Raw genomic sequence first — 27,973 nt, 5'->3', positions numbered from 1 at the left:
AAGACAGATGATGACACAGTAAAAATAAATATTTACATCATGATTGTATGAAAAGTATATGCATTAATGTCAGAATGTTAAAAGTAAAGGTAAACATGATAAAATTGAGAACAGAAATGGGGAATATGTCAAAGATTCAACAACATGACCAAGGAGCAGAAAAAAACCTTATGAACACTTTAAATAAATACCTTTAAAATATGTTTATTTATGTTGTTTGACAGAGCGAATACATGTACCCATGAGTATTGAATTAAACACTATTTCACAAAATACTTATTTTAAATACTTTTAAATAACTCACAGATTTAAATTTATATGAAAATACTGCCTGAAAGTTGAAGAAAGTCTTAAATACAAATAGTATTCAAATATTTACATAAAATGACAAGGGTCAATACAGAAATAAATAAACATGTTGTTTGGGGGCTGGTTTTTATTACAGCTGATTTCAATGAGTTTGTACCTAAAGGTAGCTGCTAGCTGAACTGTGAAGTCATTGTTTGGTTAGGTAAACTGCCCTACTTTAAGAGTATACTAGTCCGACAGATAACCAATCCTATCTGTCTGTAGGACTAGGCTACTTCGAAAGGAGGGTAACATACCTTACCAACAATGACTTCACAGTTCAGCGAGCAAACAATCTAACTTAAGATATTACCTTAAGCTACATACTCATTAAAATCTGCTGTAATAAATATTATATTACTTTCATTTATAGCTTGAAGTACAAGGATGTGTAGATTGAAATGGAAATCATCAACTTTACAAGGATATATGGAGTGAGGACTTTTCCTTAAAAAGACATTGAACCAAGGGAAGATAACTTGCACTATGTTGGATTGTCTAACTTTGAAATACATACCAATTCAAAATTGTTTCTATAATATAGGTGCTACTCTGGCCTTCCCTGAATTCCATATATCAATCCTAAGGTTTTTCCAATGATATATTTCACTGAATATTTTAAACTTTATAGTTACATAACATTTGAAGTATTTTATGTGCCATTTTTTCGGATCACTGCAGAACTCTTTATTCAAACATGTTAAATGACTAGATTAGATTTCCTGTTTGTCACCAAGAAATCAATTGTGTCCCTCAATTCAACAAAAATTAAAAATTTGAACAGTGACAAGCATTTCTAAACAATAACATAATCTTGTTAATTTGTATAAAAACTATACTAATTTGTAACTCCAATGAAACATGCAAAACTTAATCCCACAATGCACAAAATTTCAATTGATTAGTTCCTGTAATTGTTCAAGCTACCTTTTGTGAATAGCACCAAAACTAATGTTTTAATAAAAGTGCAATACATCCTTTATAGTAAGTTATAATATAAACTGTGTACATAATAAAGGAATAAAATTGAGAAAGGAAATTAGGGAATGTGTCAAAGAGACTAAAACCCAACCAAGTGATGGTCTTAGTGTTACAAGTGATGTACTCGTAAAATTTCAGATATTAAAAAAAGTCATTTAAAATTATATCAACATAACAAACCCTTTGCAAATTTACATTTTAAAATTACAAAAAATATAAAATTTCTAATTTCTGAATGTTCGTTTTGTGTCAGAAAATAATTCTAACCAAGAAAAATTATGTCCTTCAATTTCATGTAACTATCAAATAAGTACTTTCACCTTAATAATGCTCAAAGCATTTCGGAATTACAAAAACTATACTGATGTAGTAAATTTAAATGATCTGAGGTATATATTGTTTTTGGCTTTATACAGTTTTTTGATAACTGTACTACCATAGAGCTGTCTTTACTGGCTTCAATGGTTTGGGTTGCACACTTTCAAATCCATCAATCATTCTTATAATACGTGCTAATGGTTCCTTGTGCTTTGGTATCAATCCTGAGTTTATTAATGTCTGGAAAATAAAAACAAAATGAAATGTTTTGAAATTGTAAAAAGACTACAACTAAATTTCATGAAAATATTTTGTACCAAAGAAATTACAACGAATGATGTATTTAACACACAATTCAATCTTTTGTACATTAAACCTACACTGTTGGAAAATATAAAACTTTTTTTTAAGAAAATGTGAGTCTTCCAAGCTGAAAGATTGGAAACCCCCCAAAAAATAAAGACAAATAATTATAATAACAAGTGCTTAATTTCATGTCCATTGGAATGATTGCTGCAATCTTGGTTGAATATGCCAAGCTGCCATGAGAAGGAAGTGGATTTGTCAATTTTAGGTATAGGAAATCTAAATGATCAAACTTGTACATTTCCTATTTTGAATAACCTACCTTATTACATCAACTAGTTGATCAAACATGTACACTTTATATTTTAGCTTGCCTCCCTAATTGTATCAAATTACTGATCAAAATTGTATACTTCCTCTTTTGACTTACCTCCCTGATTGTGTCCACTAAATAATCAAGCTTTTACTGTTTATATTTTGACTTACCTCCCTCATTAATCTTGTACAGTTTATATTTGGACTTACCTCCCTGATTGTATCCACTAATTGATCAAACTTGTACACTTCCTCTTTTGACTTACCTTCCTGATTGTATCCACTAATTGATCAAACGTATACACTTCCTCTTTTGACTTACCTTCCTGATTGTATTCACCAACTGATCAAACTTGTACACTTCCTATGTTGATTTATCTCCCTGGTTGTATCCACTAGCTGATCAAACATGTACACTTCCTATTTTGACTTACCTCCCTGATTGTATCCACTAATTGATCAAACTTGTACACTTCCTCTTTTGACTTACCTCCCTGATTGTATCCACTTACTGATCAAACTTGTACACTTCCTATGTTGATTTATCTCCCTGGTTGTATCCACTAGCTGATCAAACATGTACACTTCCTATTTTGACTTACCTCCCTGATTGTATCCACTAGCTGATCAAACTTGTACACTTCCTCTTCAGCTTTCTTCCAATTTTCATCTAAAGTTTTTATCTAAAAACATGAACTTTGCTATTAATAACAAGAATTTGCAAGGTGTTCCTATTTATGTATCATTGTAATTTTGCCTAGTTTCTGTTGTTACCTTTTCTAAAATTGGACTCAAACTTCATTTAAACTGTGTTTTACTGTGGGTTTTGCTTTGATTTTTTTTTTACATTGGCTAAAGGTATAGGGGAAGGGTTAAGATCTCACTAAACAAGTTGTTTCTGCCTATCCCAAGTCCGGAGCCTCTTGCCTCACTTTGTCCTGTATGTTCCTTTGTTTTGAAGTTTTAGTATGACATCCATTTTCACTGAAATAGTGCACATAATTGTTTTGGGGCCAGCTGAATGCTTTGGTTTCAGAGATATAAGCCAAAATCTACATTTTATCTCAATGTTCCATTTTAAGCCATGGCAGCCATCTTGATTAGTTGGCCGGTTGGCCGGGTCACGGGACACATCTTTTGAACTTGATACCCTAATGATGATTGTGGCAAAGTTTAGTCTAATTTGGACCAGTAGTTTCAGAGGAGAAGATTTTTGTAAAAGTTAACGAAGCCAGACTCTGGACACCAAGTGATGAGATAAAAAGCTGAGAAATATGTGACAAAACGTTAAAAGTATGAATAGACAGACAATGTCATTGAAGTATACACCTCCCACTAGATGTATAACTCTTTGGTCAGATTGTCTCTTTGACATATTCCCCATTTCCATTTACAATTTTAATTGTCACTTTTGACTGTAGGAAATACATTTAATATATCTATGCTTTAAAGCAGATGCATGATATTTTCTGTTTCACCTTACCCTCTTAGAAGCCTTTATAGCTAGCGTTTCATGGTATTCTTCCCCTTGTTTCACCTTTTCTTTTAGTTTCTGAATCTGAAATAAATTAAATATAATTTTCATCTTCATTTCATAGATATTATTGTTTTGTATTTCTAAAGCAGTTAAGAATATATGTTTGAAAATATCAATTCCAAAAAATTATTGAATTTTATATCAGGTTTTTACTTAGTAGTTGTTTTTGTGTTGATTTTTTTTTAAACCAAGATGGACATTTATTTTATGTCTATTTACTTTGTCTTTGATGGATAATTTGACAATCATATACCAAAACTTTATTTGCTTTTTGTCAAAAGCATTCATATGCAATACTTTTATTTCCATTTCAATACAGAAGATTATCTTTCCATTTATATAAACCATATATAATTGTTTACTGCTCATACCCCAAAAAGTATTACTAATTACAGTCTTGTTAAGATTTTAAGCTTTTAACATTTGCTAACTTTGACAACATTTGATTGATGTGAGAAATATATTTTCCTCAGTTGTGAAATATCTGTTCTCGGCAATTGATCATTCCAACTTTAATTATGACATCAGATTTTTTTGGTTTACTCAGAATTTTCCTATTGTGAAGTCATAAAAAAAGTGCGATCATGACTGAATGTCACATATAAAGACAACCACTTTCTCAAAATCTTTGAAAGGGGAGGATAAAAGTCATTATAGAAACAGATTCCACCACTGTAACTTGTGTATAGCAATATTTCGCCACTCTCAATAGTTAAATGTCTATTAAAAAGTTTGGCAAGCCTCACGCTTTAAATGTTAAAATGTTAAAAAAAATTAACTGTCTCGAGTGGAGAAATATTGTAACACACTTGTTGCTGTGCTGTAATCTACTGTGGATTCATTATTATTTGTTGGATACCAATCTTCATGGATTTACGAATAAAATTTTCAACAAATAACACATTTTCTAAAGGCGTGTATGCAAAATTGGACAAGACCATGAAATTATTTTAATATCCAAGAACTACAAATTTTCCTCAATCCACCAATTTTTATTTTTTTATCCTTAACACATCTGACAGTAGCTACTGGATATTTTTGTTGACTTGCAGTTTTTGTGTAGTTACATGGTTAAGGTATTTAGCTACTGATTACTTATGTTTACCTTCAGTTTAAGAGTAGTTATATCATTGTGGTATTTAGCAAAGTTGCCAGTAGGTTCTCCTGTCACACCTGCTAGTACAGCCTTCAACTGAGAAGATAAGATCTGTTTTTCTGCCTCTAGCTGTTCTATCTGTGACTTGGCATTAGAGAGGTTGGATTTCAAATACTAAAAATAGATTAATTAGTATACATATATTGTCTGACAAAACTAATATTAATAGGAAATTATGTACAACATGGTATACCCTTTTCAAATTATAATTGTCATTTAGCAAATGTAATCTAATCAGAAAACTGGAATTGGACGATAATACAACAGAAATGAATATTAATAAAAACTAAAATTCTATTCTCTGAAATGCTCCTTTACACCATGTTCAATAATTACATGAATTAGAAGTCATTCTTGAAAAAGTAAGACTTGAATGTTTAAATAAATCAGTGAAGTGAAAAAGAAATTAAGAGGATAAGATCATCATAAAAAAAGTTAATATTTGTTATTTTTTAATAACATTTTTTTAATATAACCCCTTCATTATCAGGATATTATAAACCTACACTAATTTCTGCCTCCTGCTTTACATAGAATCCTATCTTGTCAGAGAGACTTGTAATATTGTCTGTCAGTGTGGAGATGTTTGCCTGTGCTTCAGTAAGTTGACTTTTCTTCAAGGACAATTCTTCTTTTGTTCTCTGTTCTGATGTTTGGCATATATCTAATTGTTCACATAATTCTTTACTGTAAATAACCCAAAAAAAATCAATACAGAAAAGCTGAAGATCATTTAACATACAGCAATATTTTTAGCATGCAATTTTTTTTATAATAATTTGAATCAATCTGACCTAGTGATTATTTGTTCCCTATGGAATAGTTTTACATTTTGTTATCTCAGGGCCTTTTACATCTAACTATAGTGTACAGGTTTTTATGATTATTTAAGGCTATAAGTAATTGTTGACCTTAAGTATTCACATCCCTACCCTTGGTTTCATTTGACACCGTACCATATCTTCCCATTTACAAAATCATTTTCTGAATAATATATATTTTTTATGTGCAAAGACAAGAACATTATCTCAGAAAATAAGTATGTGCAAAAAGTGTGAGTCTTAATGCATAAGTCATGATAAGTTATTCATATTTTTAAAAGTTATTATGATTATTACATCTACATGGCAAATCACATGCATGACATGTAAAAGTTGAACTTACTTTTCTAATTGTAAATCATCGATAGAAAGCCTTGAAGCCTTTTCTATGATGCTAGCACATCTAATAATTTCACTAAATGTTTCCCCAATACATTCTATCTGTTCAGCCAACCTAAGGTTTGTATCCTCTAACTGTGACTGTGACATAACACTGATATTCTTCATCGTAGAATCTAATGGACCAGACTTGGATTTAATTACACTTGTCCCAGTTCTTACTGGGGCAAAGGCACTATCTCTCTTAGAAAAACCCAATCTATCCCTACTCTGAGCACCAGGACTTTCCTCAATGGAGTCTCTGTCTTTCAGTTTTTCACAAATAGTGGACATTTTATCGAACGGAGTGACGCCATCTATGTAGGGTGAGATACTCCTAGATGATTTGTCACTGGGACTAGATTTACAAGATTCATATTCACTGTCACTCTGGCCTTCTGCTGCTTTAATTACCATAGATAAGAATGATCGATCCTGGGTTTTACGACAAGAGTCTGATATATTGTTTGTTAGTGTCTTCCTTGCAGACTTCTTAGCTGATGGTTTTAATCTTGGTTTCATACAGCTGGTTAGTGGACTTGACTAAAATAAAAAATATCTTGTATATTTTACAAGTACATGTCTTTATGTCATTGTGGAAATTTTATTTGTTAGTAGATCAGGTGGTTTTTTTAAACAGTGATCTTAAGGATGTACTTAGGTAAGGTTTTGTAATTTCTGTCTGTTTGGACTCCTTGGGTGTTTTTCCTTTATACCATACAAGGTAAAATATTTTACTCCATAACACCCTTTTATTTTTTCACATAAGACTTAAGGTGGTACCTAACACTAGAGGGAAATAACTCTGTTAAGTCAGCTAAATGTTTTAATTATGTTGTGTTGTAAAAGGAATGTTAAGCTTCTCAATGATCAAAATTGGTGTTTGTCAAACTGCTTTAAAACCAGTGTAATTTTTCTGACAAAACAGTTGGTTCAAATTTTTTGATTTTTTTTTATATTTTTGTTAAAGGGTTTAAGTAAGTACTTTGACAAAATTTTATGAAAATTAAACGAGCCAAATTAATTTTAGTGCAAGTGTTAGGTACCACCTTAATACCATACAAAAAGGTAATTTACCAAAATTTAAGCAGATTCTTGATTTCATTTGTATTGATTTGAGACCTAAATAATATATATATGCAAATATAAGGTAAAAGTTGAGTCAGCCTTTTCCAAATTAAAGAGTTTCAGCTAAATGATTAATTGTCACCATACTAAAACCTCCGAATGTGAATAAAATTGCTTGGACATATTTTTACTTCTTTCCTTCTTCCAGTGTATTAAATGTATATGATTATATGTGAACAACTTCATAGCTTATGTATCATTAAAACAAATAAAATCATTCATACATTTATATGTGATCTATCAAGTCCTGCTCTGCTCCTCAAACCTTGTAACAAACTAGCCATTTTGTTTTCTAGCTCCACTAATAAGAAAGTGCTCTCCCTTAGCTCAGCCTTCCGTGTCTCAAGTTCTGAGGACTTTCTCTGGAGCTCACTCTCTGCTAGATCAATACCCTGTCTACAATGACACAAAAGTACCAACTAGAATAATAAGATTTTTTTAGTAAACAGTTTACATTTTAAATTCATACAGCTAGAAAACCTATTCTGGTTTGAACAGACAACCGAGAAGGAGTTTTTAAATAAGATTTTTGATTTTACTAGAAAACTCATTTAAAAATAGGTTATCAACACACAACTTCCAATGAATGATATAACAAACAAGTGAAACTGTGAGCTACTGCTCACTGATGATACCCCCGCCGCAAGTGGATAATATTAATAGTGTAAAAATATGCAAGTGTTCGGTAAACAGGAAGTTGTTGAGTGATGAATCTGAAAACGCATCACACAGTATAGCTGACTTATATAAATCCTGAAACCAAATTTCAGAAATCCTTATATTGTAGTTCCTGAGAAAAATGTGACGAAAATTTTCAACTTGGTTATCATGTGTAAAATCATACAAGTGTTCGGTAAACAGGAAGTTGTCAAGTGATCAATCTGAAAACGCATCACACGGTATAGCTGACTTAGATAAACCCTGAAACCAAATTTCAGAAATCCTTGTATTGTAGTTCAAGAGAAAAATGTGACGAAAAATTTTCAACTTGGCTATCATGTGTAAAATCATACAAGTGTTCGGTAAACAGGAAGTTGTCAAGTGATCAATCTGAAAACGCATCACACGTTATAGCTGACTTATTTAAACCCTGAAACCAAATTTCAGAAATCCTTGTATTGTAGTTGGTGAGAAAAATGTGACGAAAATTTTCAACTTGGCTATCATGTGTAAAATCATACAAGTGTTCGGTAAACAGGAAGTTGTCAAGTGATCAATCTGAAAACGCATCACAGGGTATAGCTGACTTAGATAAACCCTGAAACCAAATTTCAGAAATCCTTGTATTGTAGTTGGTGAGAAAAATGTGACCAAAAATTTTCAACTTGGCTATCATATGTAAAATCATACAAGTGTTCGGTAAACAGGAAGTTGTCGAGTGATGAATCTGAAAAAGCATCACACAGTATAGCTGACTTAGATAAACCCTGAAACCAAATTTCAGAAATCCTTGTATTGTAATTCCTGAGAAAAATGTGACGAAAAATTTTCAACTTGGCTATCATGTGTAAAATCATACAAGTGTTCGGTCAACAGGAAGTTGTCAAGTAATCAATCTGAAAACGCATCACATGGTATAGCTGACTTAGATAAACCCTGAAACCAAATTTCAGAAATCCTTGTATTGTAGTTGGTGAGAAAAATGTGACAAAAATTTTCAACTTGGCTATCATGTGTAAAATCATATAAGTGTTCGGTAAACAGGAAGTTGTCAAGTGATCAATCTGAAAACGCATCACACGGTATAGCTGACTTAGATAAACCCTGAAACCAAATTTCAGAAATCCTTGTATTGTAGTTCCTGCGAAAAATGTGACGAAAGTTTCATGGGACGGACTGACTGACGGACGGACAGACAGAGGTAAAACAGTATACCCCCCCTTTTTTAAAGCGGGGTTTTAAAGCGTGGGTATAATTATAGAACCCTTGAAAATATTTAATTCACTTTATCAGCTGTTGAACACATTTAAACAGATGGCTGTTTGAATACCAATGCCATTCAAGGGTAATACATGTTCAAATAAATGTTTGTTTTATACTGGTATGGCTTTCTTGTTTTGTAGGTAGAGTGAGTGCCCCTTTTTTTTTTTAAACTTTTGATATAAGTAATACTGTCAAACTTTCTGCTCTTCATGGTTTTCTCTTGATTAAATTTATACTCTTATAGTGCTCATCTGTTGTTTCTCTTAAGTAGTTGTCTTTACCATTCATAAAAGTTTTTTGGTAGGTTTGTTTTTTATGCTAAGAGCCAATCTTACTAGTCACACACTTTCAAACAGATTTTTGTTTTGTTTTCATGTTGTGTTGTACATGTAACACCATTGTCCCAGAAAAAAGAGGAGGGTAGGGCACCAAAAAATTGTTGAACCCCACCATATTCTCAAAGTACCAGTAAGGACTCGGTTCTTCAGAGTTTGACATTGGTTGTCAAACTGAATCTCCTTTTTATAATGTCTGTTTTTTTGGTTGCAGAACTCACCATTGCAATACTGAAAATAACATCAGTCAACAATATCAAAGGAAATATATTACAAGTGAGTAGAAGTGTCTGATAAGTGTAAATATTAGAGGTTCCTGTATAGGTGTGTGTGAACCACTACTTTTCGTCTTGATTTTTGTGAAATTACGAAAGCAAAGAAATTGGTCTGTAGTAAAATTATATAAATGAGGTGACAAAACTAAGAAAATATTGCATTGCTTATGATCTTTACACCATGAAGAGCACATTATTATAATGAGCCAATGATAAGTGATTTCTCCCAATCTTACATATTAAAATTGAATCATAATAAACCGTCACATTTATCTAAAACTTACTGCAAATAGTCCTGATTTCCTCTGAACACAGCCAAACTATCCTAAAGAAAAAATATTTACAAATACATTGTATATCAAAGTTTGGCGATATCCGTTTATTCGTTGTATCCATGTTTACATTCTTACCATGTTTTCCAAAGTTTCCTGATGTTTTCCCAATTTACTTAAATTTGCTTTTTTATGTGATGGTAACACTTTTTTTTTATTGAATATCATTATTATAACTAGCCTCTTGCAGCTTTAGGTCAAACAGGATTAGAACTGCTAAATATAAACAATATCATAAACACAAAGAAGGAATTTTAAAAGACTTGTGTCAATATTCCTAATATGTTCTATATAGTGTAATCTTAATATTATACTAATCAAAGGTGAATCTATATTGCAGTGAAGAAGATATAGCTATCATCCATTTCATTTGTTTTTGAGTGGAAAGTTTTCTCATTGCCAAATTAAACCACATCTCCATATTTTCATAAGTTGACCCTTATTTCAGTTTCAATATCCATATCTAAACTGGTTAATTTACTTCGAAATTCACTACCAGCAGGAAATAGTCAAATACTTACTCTAAATTCCATATTTTCTAGTCTGGTATGACTCAGTTCTTGGTTTGCCAGGGATAAGTCTTCATCTAGTTTGACAAGTCTGGAAGCTTGCTCTGATGAAAATTCTCTGGTAGAAAACAGATCATTCTCTAAAGTATCTATGTCTTCATTTAATGAGTCCACTGTCCTCTGGAGGTTTACTGATAGTAACTCTAATCTGTCAAACAGAGAAGTAAACAATATGAGCATTCCTAATTGTTGAAGGCCATACATTGACCTATAACTTTTAATTACTATGTCATTTGGTCACTTGTGGAGAGTTGTCTCATTGGCAATCACACCTCATCTTCTTTTATTAGTGTAAATGAGTCCTTAAAATCATCATCAGTAGACAACAGACCAATTCCAAATAAAATTAGTCAGAACTTTTGATTTTGGGGAATCTCTAATGCCGTAATGGAACCTTATACAAATGTGCAAATTGGAAAGTGTTGACATGTAACTTATGAACAACTTATATAAAAATTCTCACTTAATTTTGATTATCTCACAGATACAAAAGTTTAAATGTAAAGCCATTTTTTATATAGTGTCCAAGTTGTCTTTGGACTGAATTGAATTTTTCCATCATGAACAATCTTGCTGTCAGTCTAATCATTTATCCTGACAAAAGACATGCACTGTTACCTGATTACTAACTTCATGTGTTTCATCAATTAAAGTTCCATTATTATTGCCTGTTATGTTATCTTTACCATGCTTCTGATCATGGAGTTCCACAATATCTGACAATATTCTTATTTTAAAAAACTATTAACCAATGCAAAGGGAAGAATTAAACAGTTGAACACCAATATTTTTAAATGAAATCAAATTACATTGTTGCAAAAGTGACTGAACATTCTCACTTAATAGGGATTCATTATTATTCATTGGATACCAATTTTTTAGGGTTTCGTGGGTACAGTTGAACCACAATTTCAAATATTCAACAAATTACAAATTTCTATAGGCTTTGTTTGCAAAGATTGGCAAACCACACAATCAAATATCCAAGAAAAATGCAAGTTTTCCTGAATCCATGAAAATTGATACCCACCTAAATTAATGAATCCACAGTACTTTATTAAATACTAATAACAAACTATAATCTTACCTCTCTTTTTCCTCTTGGAACATTACTATTTTTCCAGCTAATTTCCTTTCATTGTCATTTGACCTACAAAATATATTGTGTCATATTAGATCTATTTCTATTTTCTTCTTGTGTAAAATAATCATGTGTTATTTTCAATCTACAGTCAGAAACTGATTCAGGCATTATTATGATAATGCATGTGGGCATTATAAATATAATATTGATGCCTGCTCTTTATTTCAATTTATAAACACCATGCTGATGCAGACATTATCTGGGACTAACAACTCTTAAAAAAAATTAATGACCATTTGGTCCAAGATTTATTATTCTTTTCTACAAATTTAAGAGGCTATTTATTTGAGCAAATAATGTGATTTTGTAATTTGGACTTATTTTTTTTTGTGCAGTCCGACTTTTTCTTCAAGATTGATTTTAACTTGCATAAATGTAAATCTAGGTGTGTTTATCAACTGCGGCAAGAAAGATACCACCACCATAGAAAATTATACATAGCTGGCCAGCAGGGCCTTAGCTATAACAGACTAACAAATAGACTCACTGACCAAAAACATTATGCTCTTAACCCTTTCCTCCATTGAATATTTCTTTTGGCATACCTGATTCGCATAGGATTTTTCAATAAAATGCTGAAACTATACTTGAAGTTTTAATGCATTGTGAAAAACAAATAATTCATCAAATAAATTTAAGTCTGACATTCCTATGATAGTCCTTTTCACATTGAATACAAATTTTATTAAGTCTCCTACAGACACTCTGTTGTCAAAGTGTTTCAACTGAGTTACTACACAGGTGTCAAAAGGTGTCATTATGGAGTAAAGGGGGTGGCTTCAAAAAGCGTCATTATGGAGGAAAGAGTTAAGTGGGGCATAAATACTACAAAACAAACCATTTCTTGAAGTCTTGATATTCATTTTCTTGAGCTTCATTGATGTGCCTGAGATTTGATATTTCCTGGACTGCAGCCTTGTCGTTCTCTTGTAAGTCATCTACCTGTTCTACTAGTGACTGTTTTACCTGGTTGGCTTCTTCTAATGCTGTTATCCAAAATTACAACAAAATTTAGGGTCAAGCATGATATATGTGGTTTATAACCATGTTCAGGAAAATGAACACATAAATTCCAAACTACCTTTGCTTTAAAACTATAAAGACTAACATTAAGTTGCATGAATATAAGATTATACATATATCCAAGACTACTTTCATGCATAGATGTGTTATTTACCTACATAGTTTGGTGTTGAAGATGAGTTTATTGCAGCCACTGATGTGATTATTCTAATTTTCAAAATAAATCCTTCTTAAATCCTACTTTCCAACACAAAAAGATGTAAACATACCTGATCTTGTGGTCATCAACTCTCTACTCAAGATCTGTACTTGGTTTGAAGCACTTAAAAGATCCGCTGATGTACTCTCATACAATGTTTCAATCTGAAAAGAAATTGATGACATATTATAATGCATCATGTATATGTATAAATTCACATTCATTAGAACCAATTTTCTTTACCAAAATAAATTTTGCATATTTAGATTATGTAGCTGTGCCTACTAACTAATTATGTTTTTGGGCATTATCTATTACTTGCACTTAATTTTTTATAAAATATGCCAAGCTTAAAGATTTTACATTTATAAAATGAAAATATTCAAACTATTTGAAATGAGTATTTTTTTTACACTAAGTCAATTTTGGGGGCCCTTTATAGGTTGCTGTTCAGTGAGCCAAGGCTCCAATAATGGTTTACTTTTTCAAGTTGTGACTTGGAGGAAGAGTTGTCTCATTGGCACTTACTGTGAAAGTACTTTAATTCGTGGGTATCAATTTTCGTGGTTTGAGCAATATTTACATGTTCGTGGGTTTTTAAATTCGTGGATTTTAGTTTTCTTAAAAAAAAAAAATTGAAAAAAGCCTTTAGACACGAAGGTTACAAATAGTCTGGATTGAAGGAAATTGCAAAGTAAACATTGGACCGTGTAAATCCTAGTGACCTAGTAATTAACCCAAGATAAAGTGATCAACAGATTAAAGACCATGCAAGTTGTTAATTAGGCCATAAACATGTCACCTAAAGAAAACAGCAACATAAACAAATGCTATAAACGTATCTTAAATTGTCAAATGATATTTATCATAATCAAGCCCAGCATGACATTATCATTTCCCATGTGTACGAAAACTATGAGGATATAAAATGAACACTTTATCATACTGGCATATCAATACCGGAAATCTGACTTTCATTATCAAAAATATTTTTTATGAGAATTAAAAAGATAAAAAAATACAGTTGTAGGTTATTAAAGATTAAATGAGTATAATCTTGCATGCAGGTGTAGTTCTGTAACTGCTATTACCGGTAAAGTACTCTCCGATTTGGCGTTATTCAATACATTCGTTAGATCATATCAGTAGTCAAACCTACATGGAGATCTTTCATAACTTGGTTTGGACAATGGTTGTTTTATTTCGTTGGACACTTAAATTCGTGGATAGAGTCATCCACGAAAACTGGTACCCCGTGAATAAAAGTACTTTCACAGTATACCAAATCTTCTTCCTTCTTATTACTTTTTGAATGACGTACAAGGGTCAAACTATATGACCCATCCTAGGTCAACAGGGCCATAAAATCCCAAATCAAATTTTTTTTTATCAATTTTTTTTACCTGCATCATACTTGACCTAGATGTTTCTAGAGTACTCTTCAGACTGTTATAATTTTCAGTCATTTCTTTCTTCTCTGTAGAAAATCTCTCACATTCTTTCTCATTTTCACATTGTTTTTGCATAACTTCAAGTCTCTATAAAAGAATAAGGTTTTATTAATTTCTTAAATTTTTCTGGTTTTATTTAAAGTTCATCATGCTGTCTTATGTTCCTTAGGTTTAGAAAACTAGTATGTAAATGGCCTACCTCACAGATTTTTATGAAATTGCATGCAATTAGAGGATGAAGAACTCCATATCAATATCAACAAGAATGTGTCCACAGTACACGAATGCCCCACTCGCACTATCTATGTTTACTGGACCGTGAAATTGGAATAAATTCTCTAATTTGGCATGAAAATTAGAATGATCTTATCAAAGGGAACATGCATACTAATTTTCAAGTTGATTGGACTTCAACATCATCAAAAACTACCATGACCAAAATCTTTAACCTGAAGTGTAACAGACAGACGAACGAAGACGGACAGAGGGACGGATGGACGAACAAAATGACGCACAGACCTGAAAACATAATGCCCCTCTTCTATTGTAGGTGGGGCATAATAAAAGTGATAAATATATCATATTTATATTTTAGGAGATAAAGCAAATTAAATATACTATCAATAACTTAACATCTATTGACCAGTGGTCAAAGAACAGCACTTTTCCTATCCCTTGATATTTAGAAGTCTACTACACTAACCTGTATATCTACTCCTCTCTTCATGTTCATCAATCTGTCAGCTGCTGACCTGACTTTTGTGTAGTTATCTGACACAACTTTCTGTATCTCACTCTGAAAAATAGAAAACCTGGTGATAGTGTTTTTTTTTATCTACCTGGCAGTTTGTAATGAATTTGTCCTTCATAAAGAAATTGAATGTGGTTCATTTTTATACGACCGCAAAATTTTGAAAAAATTTTCGTCGTATATTGCTATCACGTTGGCGTCGTCGTCGTTGTCGTCGTCGTCCGAATACTTTTAGTTTTCGCACTCTAACTTTAGTAAAAGTGAATAGAAATCTATGAAATTTTAACACAAGGTTTATGACCATAAAAGGAAGGCTGGTATTGATTTTGGGAGTTTTGGTCCCAACATTTTAGGAATTAGGGGCCAAAAAGGGCCCAAATAAGCATTTTCTTGGTTTTCGCACTATAACTTAAGTTTAAGTTAATAGAAATCTATGAAATTTTGACACAAGGTTTATGACCACAAAAGAAAGGTTGGGATTGATTTTGGGAGTTTTGGTTTCAACAGTTTAGGAATTAGGGGCCAAAAAAGGGCCCAAATAAGCATTATTCTTGGTTTTCGCACAATAACTTTAGTTAAAGTAAATAGAAATCAATGAAATTTAAACACAATGTTTATGACCACAAAAGGAAGGTTGGTATTGATTTTGGGAGTTTTGGTCCCAACAGTTAAGGAAAAAGGGGCCCAAAGGGACCAAAATTAAACTTTGTTTGATTTCATCAAAATTGAATAATTGGGGTTCTTTAATATGCCGAATCTAACTGTGTATGTAGGTTCTTTATTTTTGGTCCCGTTTTCAAATTGGTCTACATTAAGGTCCAAAGGGTCCAAAATTAAACTTAGTTTGATTTTAACAAAAATTGAAACCTTGGGGTTCTTTGATATGCTGAATCTAAAAATGTACTTAGATTTTTGATTATTGGCCCAGTTTTCAAGTTGGCCCAAATCGAGGTCCAAAATTAAACATTGTTTGATTTCATCAAAAATTGAATAATTGGGGTTCTTTGATATGCCAAATCTAACTGTGTATGTAGATTCTTAATTTTTGGTCCAGTTTTAAAATTGGTCTAAATTAAAGTGCAAAGGGTCCAAAATTAAACTAAGTTTGATTTTAACAAAAATTAAATTATTGGGCCTCTTTGATATGCTGAATCTAAACATGTACTTAGATTTTTGATTATGGGCCCAGTTTTCAAGTTGGTCCAAATCAGGATCTAAAATTATTATATTAAGTATTGTGCAATAGCAAGTCTTTTCAATTGCACAGTATTGTGCAATAGCAAGTCTTTTCAATTGCACAGTATTGTGCAATGGCAAGAAATATCTAATTTCACAATATTGTGAAATTGCAATTTTTTTTTTAATTAAGAGTTATCTTTCTTTGTCCAGTATAGTAAGCAAGAAATATCTGCAAGAATTTTTTTTAATTGGAGTTATCTTTCTTTGTCCAGAATCAACTTAAATCTGTTATATACAATATACAATGTATATTCACTTTTTACTACCAACTGATAAATTTAAATAATCTTTACCATTCAGTGATAACAAGCAGTTTTTTTACATCTTAATATTTTATGATGTATTTAAATGAGTAGTAATTGTTGCAAACTCCATTAGAATATTTTAATTGAAATTAGTTTTGGAATAAGGGAAAGGGGGATGTGATTAAAAAATTGGGTTCAATTTTTCTCATTTGAAATTTCATAAATAAAAAGAAAATTTCTTCAAACATTTTTTTGAGAGGATTAATATTCAACAGCATAGTGAATTGCTCTAAGAGAAAACAAAAATTTTAAGTTCATTTGAATACATTCATTCTGTGTCAGAAACCTATGCTGTGTCAACTATTTAATCACAATCCAAATTTAGAGCGGAATCCAGCTTGAATGTTGTGTCCATACCTGCCCCAACCGTTCAGGGTTCAACCTCTGCGGTCGTATAAAGCTATGCCCTGCGGAGCATCTGGTTAAAAATTGAAACCTAACCACCTTAGGGAAGACATAAAAAAATCAATGAAGGATAAAAAAACTTAATACAAAGTTTAGGGGTGCGGGTTAAAATAGCTGCAAGTTTTAGTTAAATAAAATCGATTTTTATATATAAAAAGTAAAAACACAAAAATACCGAACTCCGAGGAAAATTCAAAAAGGAAAATCAAAAATCAAAAGGTATATATCCTTATTGTTCAATCAATTTCCCCCAAATTAATTTAAGAGGGGGGTAGGGGGTCAGTGAAAAAACTATATGAATTAAGTTTTTTATCCTACATTGAACTTTTGATCCCTTAGTCATGGAAATTCAATGATGATGACACACTGTTGGGGGAATATTTAGTAAATAAATTAATGATATGACTATGAATCATCATAGTTAAAAACAAAACATGAAGTAAATAAATGAAATATAGGAACACTATTTTCTAGTTTGTTTTTTGCATAAAGTTCAAACACATTTAATTATATGGTGAGAAAAAAGTTTGACAATTAATTTTAAACTGTTACTGATTCTAAGTGTTCTTTAAATCATTCAAAAAGACATTTGATAATTAACTGATGACAGAATTTTACCATCGTTTATAAGCAAGAACAATAAAACAATATTCTAATAAATACCTGTAGTTGTTCTGCTAATTTGAGACTATCTGTTAGTTCTTTATACTCTACTAACTCAGTCTGTAATTCTAAGATCAGATTATGTGCACTTCTCATCTGATGGTCATTCTGTTTCTTTTCTAGTTCTTCTTTTAAAGTGGCAATCTATAATTATATAAATCATTCAATTAATGCAATATAATTTAATTCATTAAAAAACTAAGTTTCATAGAAAACAAAAGCATTTATATCAAATATAAATATTCAGCTATTTGTAGTAAAAGAGATATTATAGCAATTTTGTGCATTTTTCCTTTGATCTCTTTTTTGTGAAAATTTTTCATTTCATGTTACTCACTTGAGATGGAAAATTATCGCTAGAAACTAAGGAGGCACCTGTCATTGCTAATGAAATTGACATGAAATTAATATGTTGTCATAGGTAAAATAGTGATAAACAGATTATCAGTGGTCATCTCAACTCACTTGCTTTTCTCGCTTTTGCTATCCCAGCTCAAGTGAGAAAATCAATTTCTTTGAGATGACCAGAGATAATCTAAAAATATTTCATAAATGACATTCTTGTTGTCTTTATATAAAATAGGTAATGATGCAACATGTTATTTTTTTAGTTTAATTCTGATAGTATTTATTTGCATGATCAATTTTTGTATAAAAATTTGGGAAAATAATATGTCTTTTCCTTCATTTTAATGGTATACACAATTCCAGTAAAATGTTTACAAACAAAGGTTATACCTATATTCTACTAATCTTCAAACATAAAACCACTGGCTGACATTTTTTTTACTGATTTCCAAATTTATTTAGAATGTTATTTTGTTTGCTTGTCCATTTTCATTTATATTATTTGGACTTACATATATTCTTTAATTTTTTTTTTTTTTTTTTTTTTTAAAGAAATTTGGTTTTAAATGCAATAGCTGTATATTATCTCCCTTGAAAATATAAATTTCTAGTAATTTATTTCTCATATGAATTCCACCAAAAAAACAAAAAGCACTTGTGTTATTCTACATGTGACTGCTGCAAAATTTAGAATCTAAGTAAGCAAACACTATAAAACAGTGAAATATTTTGTTTTGTTTTCTATATTTATAAAGGTTGTTCAAATGGTCAAAATTCCTGAATTATCTCCCTTCTTTAAAATATTTTGAGTTATTTTATGAGAATCAAACTATTTTATAATCTGAGTACTGCTAGGTGAATAAAAATTTTGTTAAACAGAATATGTTTATTTGAATTTTGGATTATTATTACAACCCAAGCCATTGGAAATTACCACAAATCTTTTTGTTCATCAAGATTTTAAAAATATGAATGACTTTTTAAAAGTTTGATACATTTTCTATGTGTTTGAATGTGTATTGCTTAACTTCCAGTACTACACAATTATTGAAAAGTTTTATTACAAATTTAAGGATGACTGCAATTTTGCTGTTATAGATACCTCAAAGGTTTTAATATGTGTAGAATCAGCCAATTGTATTTCCATTTCACTACACTTTAGTTTTAGACTTTCAATCTCTGACACAAATTCATCTTTTTCTGTTGAAGATCTGGCATTCAACTGAATTATCTCTTCTTTCTGATCTCTAACTATCTGTTCACTTTCCTGAAGGCTTTTGGTTAAGTTTTCTATTTTTTCTTCATAATCTTCCTAAAAAGGGTATATAATCAGAATAGATCAGTACAATATCATAAATGTGGAACAAAAACTTTTAAATCTAGAAGTGAATATCTTTGAAACCATTGGTCACTGTGGAATCGTTTATTTTCTTGGGTATCAATTTTTGTGGATTCAGGAAAGATGGCATTTTGTGGAATATTTATTCCTTGTTTTGCCATTCTCTGCATAAAAAGTCTATAGACAATTTGTCATTTGTTGGATATTTGAATTGTGGTTTACTTGTTACCATGAACCCCCAAAAATTGTTATCCAATAATAATGAATCCACAGTAAATCAAAGTAGTTTCCCCATATAGCTTTTTAAAGCATTAATATTGCATTTTTTGTAAGGCTTAAAAAAGAAAGATATGTGTTTCCGGTAACATCATTTTGAAAAATAGGGTCGGTAGGTCGGAATTCTTTTTTTTTTTTTTTTTGACATCGTAAATGAAATCCGGAAAATTATCACCGTTTTTCCAAGTCCGGATCCGTAATTTGTTTCAAAAACCGGAAGTGTGCCATTTGCAATTTTTTTGAAGCACCTGCTGTGCAAATTTCCTGGATTTTAACCTATTTGGAATACCTTTTGACATTAATAAAATGTTTTACTGGCTTTCTATGCAAATAGAAGCAAGAGAGACAAAATATTAAATCATCTATCAGAAGCCTGTGTCAAAAACAGGGTCGGTTGATACAATTTTTTTTTTGGAAGATCCAATAAAAAAGTTAGGGTCGGGGCTAAAAAACAGGGTCGGTCGGGTTATCAGAAACTCAGACCTTTTTTTTCTCGGCCTAATTTTGATCACAATCTAGTTTTCTGGTCTTTATTTCAGATAAGGCTAAATTATCATGAAGAGTTATGTATGAAATTTTTAATTCATAATAACTCGAACTTCAAAGTAAAATAGATCCACAAAATTTATATTATTGAACAAAATAAAAATCTTTAAAAAAATCAAGCAAACTTCACAATTATAAAATGTACATACCTTCAAATTCTTTTTCTCCAGATCCACTTTCCCTTGGTTATCATTTATCATCTTCTGTTTTTCTTTGATCACTGCCTTAAGTTCTGTTATTCTAGACTTTAAATGATCCCTTTCTTTTTCTACTTTCCCTATATCTAATTTATAACGTTCAGCTTCCAAAGCATAAGTGTCTAGTTTATTGGCCAAGATTCTAGGATGCTGCTTTCTGATCTCATCTGCAGTAATCCTATAAATAAAGTTGTATTTTTCTTATATACAATACAATTTTCATGTTTATTTTATTATTTTATATAACGTAAAAATTGTGCACATAACTTTGCATCAAATATTAACAATGCTATAAATATTCTTGGGAATGCCTCCAATTACTTTTTGATATACATCTTTGTACGACTTACAACTACTGTTAGTGCCATGTGTCAATTATAATGTGAAACCCTGTTTGATAAGCCACAAAGTAAACCATTTGGCAAGTAACCATTACAGATGTTATAATTTAATAATTCAATACACATTCATTTGATAAAAATACCACTGTTTTCCAGTTATAAAACAGATTCTATTAGCTTATTTGTTACCTATGTCCCTTCTTATTGAGAAGTTTAACAGGTGTCATTGATGTTTCACTGTTTACTAGGAGGTATTCTGTCATTGTAGACCCTGTGTTCATCATTGGACGGACATCCACACCTTGATCCATCTGTTCCACATGGACCGTGTTGGTCATCACATCAGCCAGTGTGGAGGTAGCTGATATTCCACAGTCCTTGGTTTGTAGTGGATGTAGAGGGGAACATAAAACAGACCTTGTATCTGGCACTGCCTGAAAACAGAAGTAAACATCATACAAAATGTAAAAAAATAAATACATCTTTGTATTTACCGATGAGCTTGAAGGTATCTGTGTTCACATTGGAACATACTTTTAAATGTTTGAAACCCAAGTTTAATTTCAAATGCTGTAAGTTTTTTATGGGAATCATTTGTCAACATCTTTTTTTTTCTTCTTTTTCTTTTTTGGAGAAAACTTTTTCAGACGTATTTTTTTATAAGATCAGTGATATTGTTGGCTTTTTTCAAAACTACTTCTGCCCTTTTTTATTGGGAAAATATGCGTCATTTTCATCAAATTGGGAAATTTAAAATAAACCTCAAATTTGACTGAAACTTCAACTTACACCCTCCCTTTCAAGAGTCAACTCTTGCTTTGAAATAAGACCCCTTATAGTCAGTGATTATACATAAATAGATCCTCAAATCTGCACATATAGTCATTTTGGGCATGAAAAATGTTCAAATGAGTGTTTTTCCTTTTGAATTTATGCACAAATACTACTAAGACTGCACTGTTTGGGAAAATGTGGTCTTTTCGGGAATAATTTTCAGCCATTTTTTTTTCAAATTAGGATTTTTCTCCAGGGGAAAAAGCCTTTATTCTCCACTAATTTAAGGCAAACAATATCACTGAAGATATTTATTCTTTAAAAGGATAACTAAAATGATAAAATGTTGTGATATATATCATATCCTAATTTGTCATACACTTTTTTTTTTAAAAACTTTTTTTTAAAATTCAAAACAATTAATACCTGTAATGCCATGTCGTGTTTAACAGGTGTAGCATTTGTCATAGTTGAAATAGAACAACTGTCATCACTATAGTGAGCTGTAAACTGATTGTTTATGGGAGAACATGCTGTAGATGTCATGTCACATGGTATAGGAGAACATGCAGCTGTTACAGTGTCAATCAAATGCTGGACTGATATATCACACATCTCAGGTAGCTTGACAGGTGTGACAGGTTCCGTCATAGTTTCCTGCTCCACATTACATGTGTGACAGGGTGAACAAGCCATGTCATGTGTGCTAATCTCCACCAAAGAGCCAATGTCTCTGGTTTCTGTAACAAGAGGTGAACAACCTGTCTCCTGAAGAGATGGCATTTCAGTAGAAGTTTCTGTACTTATTTTAGATACAGGCATCATTGGAGAAGTACCACACTCATTGACATCATGTCTGTCATCGACACTACATGTGTGACATGAGAACCCAGCATATGTGTGGTCACTTCCATTCCCAACTATAACACTTCCATTCTGGTCCGTTGCAGAACTTTCTAAGGGAGATAACTCAGTGTTACTTAAGTCATTGGTAGTTTCAGATAATACACCTGAACTGTCAATGTGGGCGTCACCATAAATTTCTTCATGACCAATGAAAATGTCACTGCCAACAATAATCTGATGATTGTTTTCTGCATATAAATCACTGTCAATCTTTGTTGGCTGTTGTTCCTCAGATTCATCTGTCTTAACTGGTTGTGGTGTGTTAATAGATATCTTGCTTTTGCTTGACATCTCCTGATCGTTATCTGCTGATTTGAGATCTTCAGTGACTTGACAATCCTCAAATTGTAGATCTCTGATATTGTCAGGACTGTAAGATACTGTTTTATTACATATTGGTGTTGCTGGTACCACATTAACTACAGGCGGACAAATTAACTGCAAGGTAAATAGGAAAGTTTAAAAAGAATAACCCGATTTTGAAAATATGTTGTTGATTTGTTAAGATCATAATGTGATTGTTCAACTATCTACATTATCATGATTATCTTTCATTCTTTGTTATACAGATAAAAATGTACTTCTAATTTTATATAGTATTTACATACTGCTTGTTTTCAATTAGAATTCTACATATAATGACAACTTTGTACAGTAAAAGAGTCACTACAAACACCAGCTTCATCACTTGCCTGTTAGAATTTAATTATACTTGATTGAAACTCAACCACAAATTAAATGGATCACTTATGTGTATATCTATATATAAAGTCAAGATAGACTTTTATTCAACTTTTTTAGAGATGGATATAGACTTTTTCAAGTTTTGCTGATCCTTCACTTATAGAGGAAACATAAACATGGCAAGAGTAAATCTTTTAAGATTTTGTTATTTAATACAATAATACAAGCTCACATTATACATTTCCCTGAATATTCTTTGATGTACCAGTCTGACTTTTAATGACTTACATGCTGAGCATTATTGATGACTTTTGTCACTTCCTTAAAAGCTAATTTCTTTATTTCTTCTTCAGGCTGGTTCTCTTTGTCCTGGTACACAAGAATTGACCGCCTTATTCTACAAAAATAAGACATGAAGAAAATATCATCAAAAACCTAAAATGTAAAATTTTAAAATGAATATTTCATTTGATAATATCAGATTATTACATGTCATTTTTCATATCGCATATATTATCAGCCCTAGGTTCAATATCAGCCCAAGAGCCGCATGGCTCGAGGGCTGATTATACATGCGATATGAAAAATGACATGTTAAGATCTTATTATCATATGCTTCAACAGTAGAGAAAATAACAGATTCATATATTGATCCTTTTACATGGTTCCCGAAAAGAAGTTGAAAGAGTTAAAAGTTCACATACGTCGGACCCAAAATTTGATACATTCAAGATGAAATCTTTCTATCAAATTCCTCAACAGAGAAAAAAAAAACATATTTTTATATGGACGAATCGACAAAAAAATAATTCAACAACATACATAATGAACATTGTATGGAAAAGTCAACTTTTTTAAAGTAATTTTCTAAATCATGTTTCAGAAAAACTATAAAAAATGCATTTATTTAATTTAATTTTCTTTTAAATTTAATTTAATTTAATTATTTTACACAATATACATTCCAGTATTCAAATAATTGTTTTGTACACTACTTTGTAATGTTTTCACTGAAAACGTAGCATTGAAGTGTATTTTCCGGAATATGCCGAGTATCACTGGAATGCCATGTGAAGTTTGAAGTTTGTTTGTTTATGTGTTACATATGTTTTTCTTTAATTTTTTGTATATATAATATAAATAAGGCCGTAAGTTTTCTTGTTTGAATTGTTTAAAATTGTCATTTCGGCCCCTTTTATTTATAGAGCTGACTATGCGGTATGGGCTTTTCTCATTGTTGAAGGCCATATGGTAACCTATAGTTGTTAATTTCTGTGTCATTTGGTCTCTTATGAAGATCTAGAGTTGATGGAGAGTTGTCTCATTAAGCAATTAAACCACATCTTATTTTTTTATAATTAGCATCCCTTTTCCTTAAATTATGTGACTTTCATTACATGCATGACATGTAACTTGATAAAATACTTTACAATAATCCCCCATTTTTTTACATTTTTTCTATGACACATTTGGTATACTGTTATCAATGTGTTTTAAATACACACTTGGAAGATTTTCTAGTGGGTGTCCTCAAAGAAGGTTCTGCAGCTATCACATGACTGATAACTGTCTTCTTTAAACTTCTGTTGATGACATCCTGGTTCTTGACATCATGAAGAGGTGTCCTCAATGGAGTCCTTGTTATTTTCTGTACGTCCATAACAGTCTAAAAAGGTAATATATCAATGACATACATGTACAAAGAAAAGTTTAATCTAAATTAAATATTAAACAAAAGGTTGATTGGCTTTAGGCAATGAAAAAGCTAGTATTTGGTAAATCAAAATGTCGATGATTTCTGGTGAATTCTATAAACAAAACTTATCCCAGGAAATGAGTCTGGAATTGCTAGTTTTAGTATTTCGCAAAACTTCCAATTTTAATTTGTCGTTAAAATCAAAAGAAACGTTGGCAATGTCTGAGAAATTAATTGTTTTGAGTCATTATTTATTTCATTTTTAAACTGTTGCCTTCCCTTATTGAACGATAAGCTCTTGCCCTGAACAATTTTAGGACATATGGTGGGAAAATTCATGAAGCAAATGCAATGCAACAGTTAAACAAGTTCATTGAGGCTACGAGTATGAGTATACTGAGTTATGTGATTTTGTCAATCATTTTTTGAAGAAGGGCACCAACTTTTAAGTTATCTCAAAATGACTGAAATAAGGCGGAAAAAAAATACAGAGCCTTGTAAATGAATATAAGTACCTTTTCAAACTGGCAGACATTTTCTTTATTTTGTAATTCCATTATATTCAGAGTTTCATAACATTTTGTCTAGTATTTGAGTATTCTCAAAACCTGGAAAATAAAAAACATCATCATCATGAATAAAAGTATTGGAATTTTGATAGCTGAATATTTTATAATGCAGCAAAACTGCATAATGCATATACAATGTACATGATATGAAATTTGAATTGATTTTCCAATAATGATAAAGTTTGATATCTTACATAGAGATACATGTAGTACTACATCCATCTTCGCTAGCCAAGGGTTACGATCCACTCCCGCTCTCTTCACCCTTGGCGGATTGAGATAACATTTCGGAAACACAAGGTAAGGATTTTTATTGGTTGCAGTCAAAACTCACTGCATCCAATCAAAATGCGCTTATAACATGATCACGTGTAAATGTAGAAAGTGTTTGTAAACAATTGCCACGTGTTTTTTGAGTAACAAGCCTTTCCATCCCTAAACATACGACTATATTTAGTGAAAACTTGAATGTTTTTAATCAACAAATAGAAGTTCCTGTGTATGTTTCATGCACAAATGCATGAATGTTGACGTATGCTTCTATTTCCGTCTTTACCAAGTGTGTAGAATCTAGACGCTACCGTGTTTTTACCTCCAAATTGAAGAGTTCAAGTGCTACCATTGGTCAAGACTAATGTATTCAGAATTGGCGTGATTTTTATCTTCCGATAGATGGCGCAACATTGTTATCACAAATGTTGGCTCAATCCGCCAAGGGTGAAGAGAGCGGGAGTGGATCGTAACCCTTGGCTAGCGAAGATGTACTACATCAAGCATGTTACAATATTTCTCCACTCAAGAATGTCAAAATGCAAGGTTTGCAAAATAAAATAAAAGTTTAATTAGTACACTGAAGTGAAAATGCCTGATAAGACTGACCTATGATTCAAACAGGTGGATATGAACAGACCAGCAGGTAATCTCTTTTGGGATTTTGTATTGGATTCATTTAACTGAATGTTTCCAAATCAGAAAATCACTCACCACCAAATCCAAAAATGTATTAATCTACATATATCAGTATATGTAGTACAATGATTGAATGAATATGAAGAAAGAAATTATTTACTGTTTAAAAATACCTTACAGCATCAAGCAGAATACATCTTATGGCTATTTGTCTATCATTTCCGGACCTCATGAATGTTTAAAGAGGCTGCAAAAATTTGAGGTCATAGAGGAAAATATCTAACGCAAGCAATGAAAAGTGATTGTTATCAATTGTTCAAGTGTCTATTTGTTTTAAAATGATGTGATTGTTCTGATTGATTTTCAAAATTCCAACATACATGTACGGGTAAATCAATAGATTGCGAGTTTATAATAGGGAACTTACTTCTCGAACTATCCTCATCATGCTCATTTATGGGTATTACAGTGATAAAATGCATACATACATGTTTATGAAAACTTTTAATTCGATTTACAGATATTTTGTGTTGTGGCGCAAACATACATGTAAGGGTAAATAAAGGGCAAAATTTTTCATAAAGAGACCATGCAGACCTGCCAACTATATCGATTTTCATACATATGCCTCCACAGGAATCCTGATATCTAGATCAGACTACATACACCTAATTGTTATAAATTTGTGTGCAAATGATAACTGCATGGACATCACACAGGTTTCTGTAAAATTTGACATCATAATACAAAATATCTTTATATGCCAAAATAGAAAAGTGATTGTTGTATGAAGTCAATAGTTCAAGTGGGACAGATTCTCATGTCAGCAAGAAATGATAAAATGTGTTCCTGAGATGTGGGTCTCAATGGGGTCTAAGCGTGACGTGGGATTGCCGATTTTTGGTAAGCGTGAATCGGGAAAGTCAAATTATTGTGTCGTGAAAACAGGAAATGAGGTCTAGCAGGACCTGGGAAATGACAAAAAAATGAGAATTGCTTACGTACATAGTGTAAGTGGGATACAGGAATCTGACAAAACAGTAAGCAGGATGCGGAATCCGGGACCCCCCCCCCCCCTTTTTCCAATGAGACCTCTTGAGCTATCTTAAGAAATAAGATACCAAGAAGGCAAGTGAGTTGAGACCACAAGATGTAAGATTATTGGTATGAGTACTTGTTTAACATAGTTATATGAAAATTAAAAATAGTTTTAAATGATTTGAAAATAAATTTATTAATAAAGGGGGGTGCATGACAGGCTTTTCCAATCACTCTTTCGCAACATGTGGGCTTATATCACTTATAATTCATTATCAGCATTAATCCATTTTAACAGATTATTTGTGCTAAGTTTCTATTTTACCACAAACTGGGAAATTATCGACCTGTTTCATGTGTTTACGTTTTCGTGTGAATGTTTCCGCTTGTTTAAAATTTGGTGCGAAATTTTGATTGGTCAATAGAAAAATCTCAGTTTGGTAAAAAT

At 31.5% G+C, this 27,973-nt stretch overlaps 1 protein-coding gene across 3 annotated transcripts; it reads right to left on the bottom strand.

Moving 5' to 3' along the window:
* Positions 1–599: 599 nt before the first annotated feature.
* On the bottom strand, positions 600–27,954 carry LOC134699304 (centriolin-like). Of its 3 annotated transcripts, none has more exons than XM_063560915.1 (23): positions 27,873–27,954; positions 25,525–25,617; positions 24,819–24,979; positions 23,602–23,710; positions 22,150–23,067; positions 21,139–21,383; positions 20,561–20,786; positions 19,353–19,562; positions 17,903–18,046; positions 15,243–15,335; positions 14,492–14,626; positions 13,159–13,252; positions 12,705–12,852; positions 11,810–11,872; positions 10,675–10,870; positions 10,106–10,146; positions 7,513–7,684; positions 6,126–6,703; positions 5,468–5,648; positions 4,911–5,075; positions 3,752–3,826; positions 2,871–2,951; positions 600–1,887 (listed from the first exon to the last, which is right to left on the bottom strand). In XM_063560915.1, the coding sequence occupies exons 2-23, from the start codon at positions 25,564–25,566 to the stop codon at positions 1,762–1,764; spliced, it is 4,203 nt and encodes a 1,400-aa protein (XP_063416985.1). In that variant the 5' UTR covers positions 25,567–25,617; positions 27,873–27,954; the 3' UTR covers positions 600–1,761. The 3 variants fall into 3 exon arrangements, with proteins under 3 accessions (XP_063416985.1, XP_063416986.1, XP_063416987.1); XM_063560916.1 differs by having other exon boundaries at positions 27,851–27,948; XM_063560917.1 differs by having other exon boundaries at positions 27,890–27,940.
* Positions 27,955–27,973: the final 19 nt, after the last annotated feature.

Source organism: Mytilus trossulus, unplaced genomic scaffold (genome assembly GCF_036588685.1).
Source record: "Mytilus trossulus isolate FHL-02 unplaced genomic scaffold, PNRI_Mtr1.1.1.hap1 h1tg000050l__unscaffolded, whole genome shotgun sequence".
Classification (NCBI taxonomy): domain Eukaryota; kingdom Metazoa; phylum Mollusca; class Bivalvia; order Mytilida; family Mytilidae; genus Mytilus; species Mytilus trossulus.
The sequence above is the reverse complement of the archived record's forward strand: the minus strand, read 5'-3'. Positions and strand labels throughout refer to the sequence as shown.

What these genes read in the sequence shown, in the direction of transcription:
- LOC134699304 (XM_063560915.1), bottom strand. Translation starts at nt 25,566, where the DNA reads ATGGAATTACAAAATAAAGAAAATGTCTGCCAGTTTGAAAAG. An exon ending in TCATCAATAATGCTCAGCAT is followed by an intron (nt 23,068 to 23,601) that starts GTAAGTCATTAA and finishes TTTACCTTGCAG; the next exon opens with TTAATTTGTCCGCCTGTAGT. An exon ending in GTTGATGACCACAAGATCAG is followed by an intron (nt 12,853 to 13,158) that starts GTATGTTTACAT and finishes TTTGGATAACAG; the next exon opens with CATTAGAAGAAGCCAACCAG.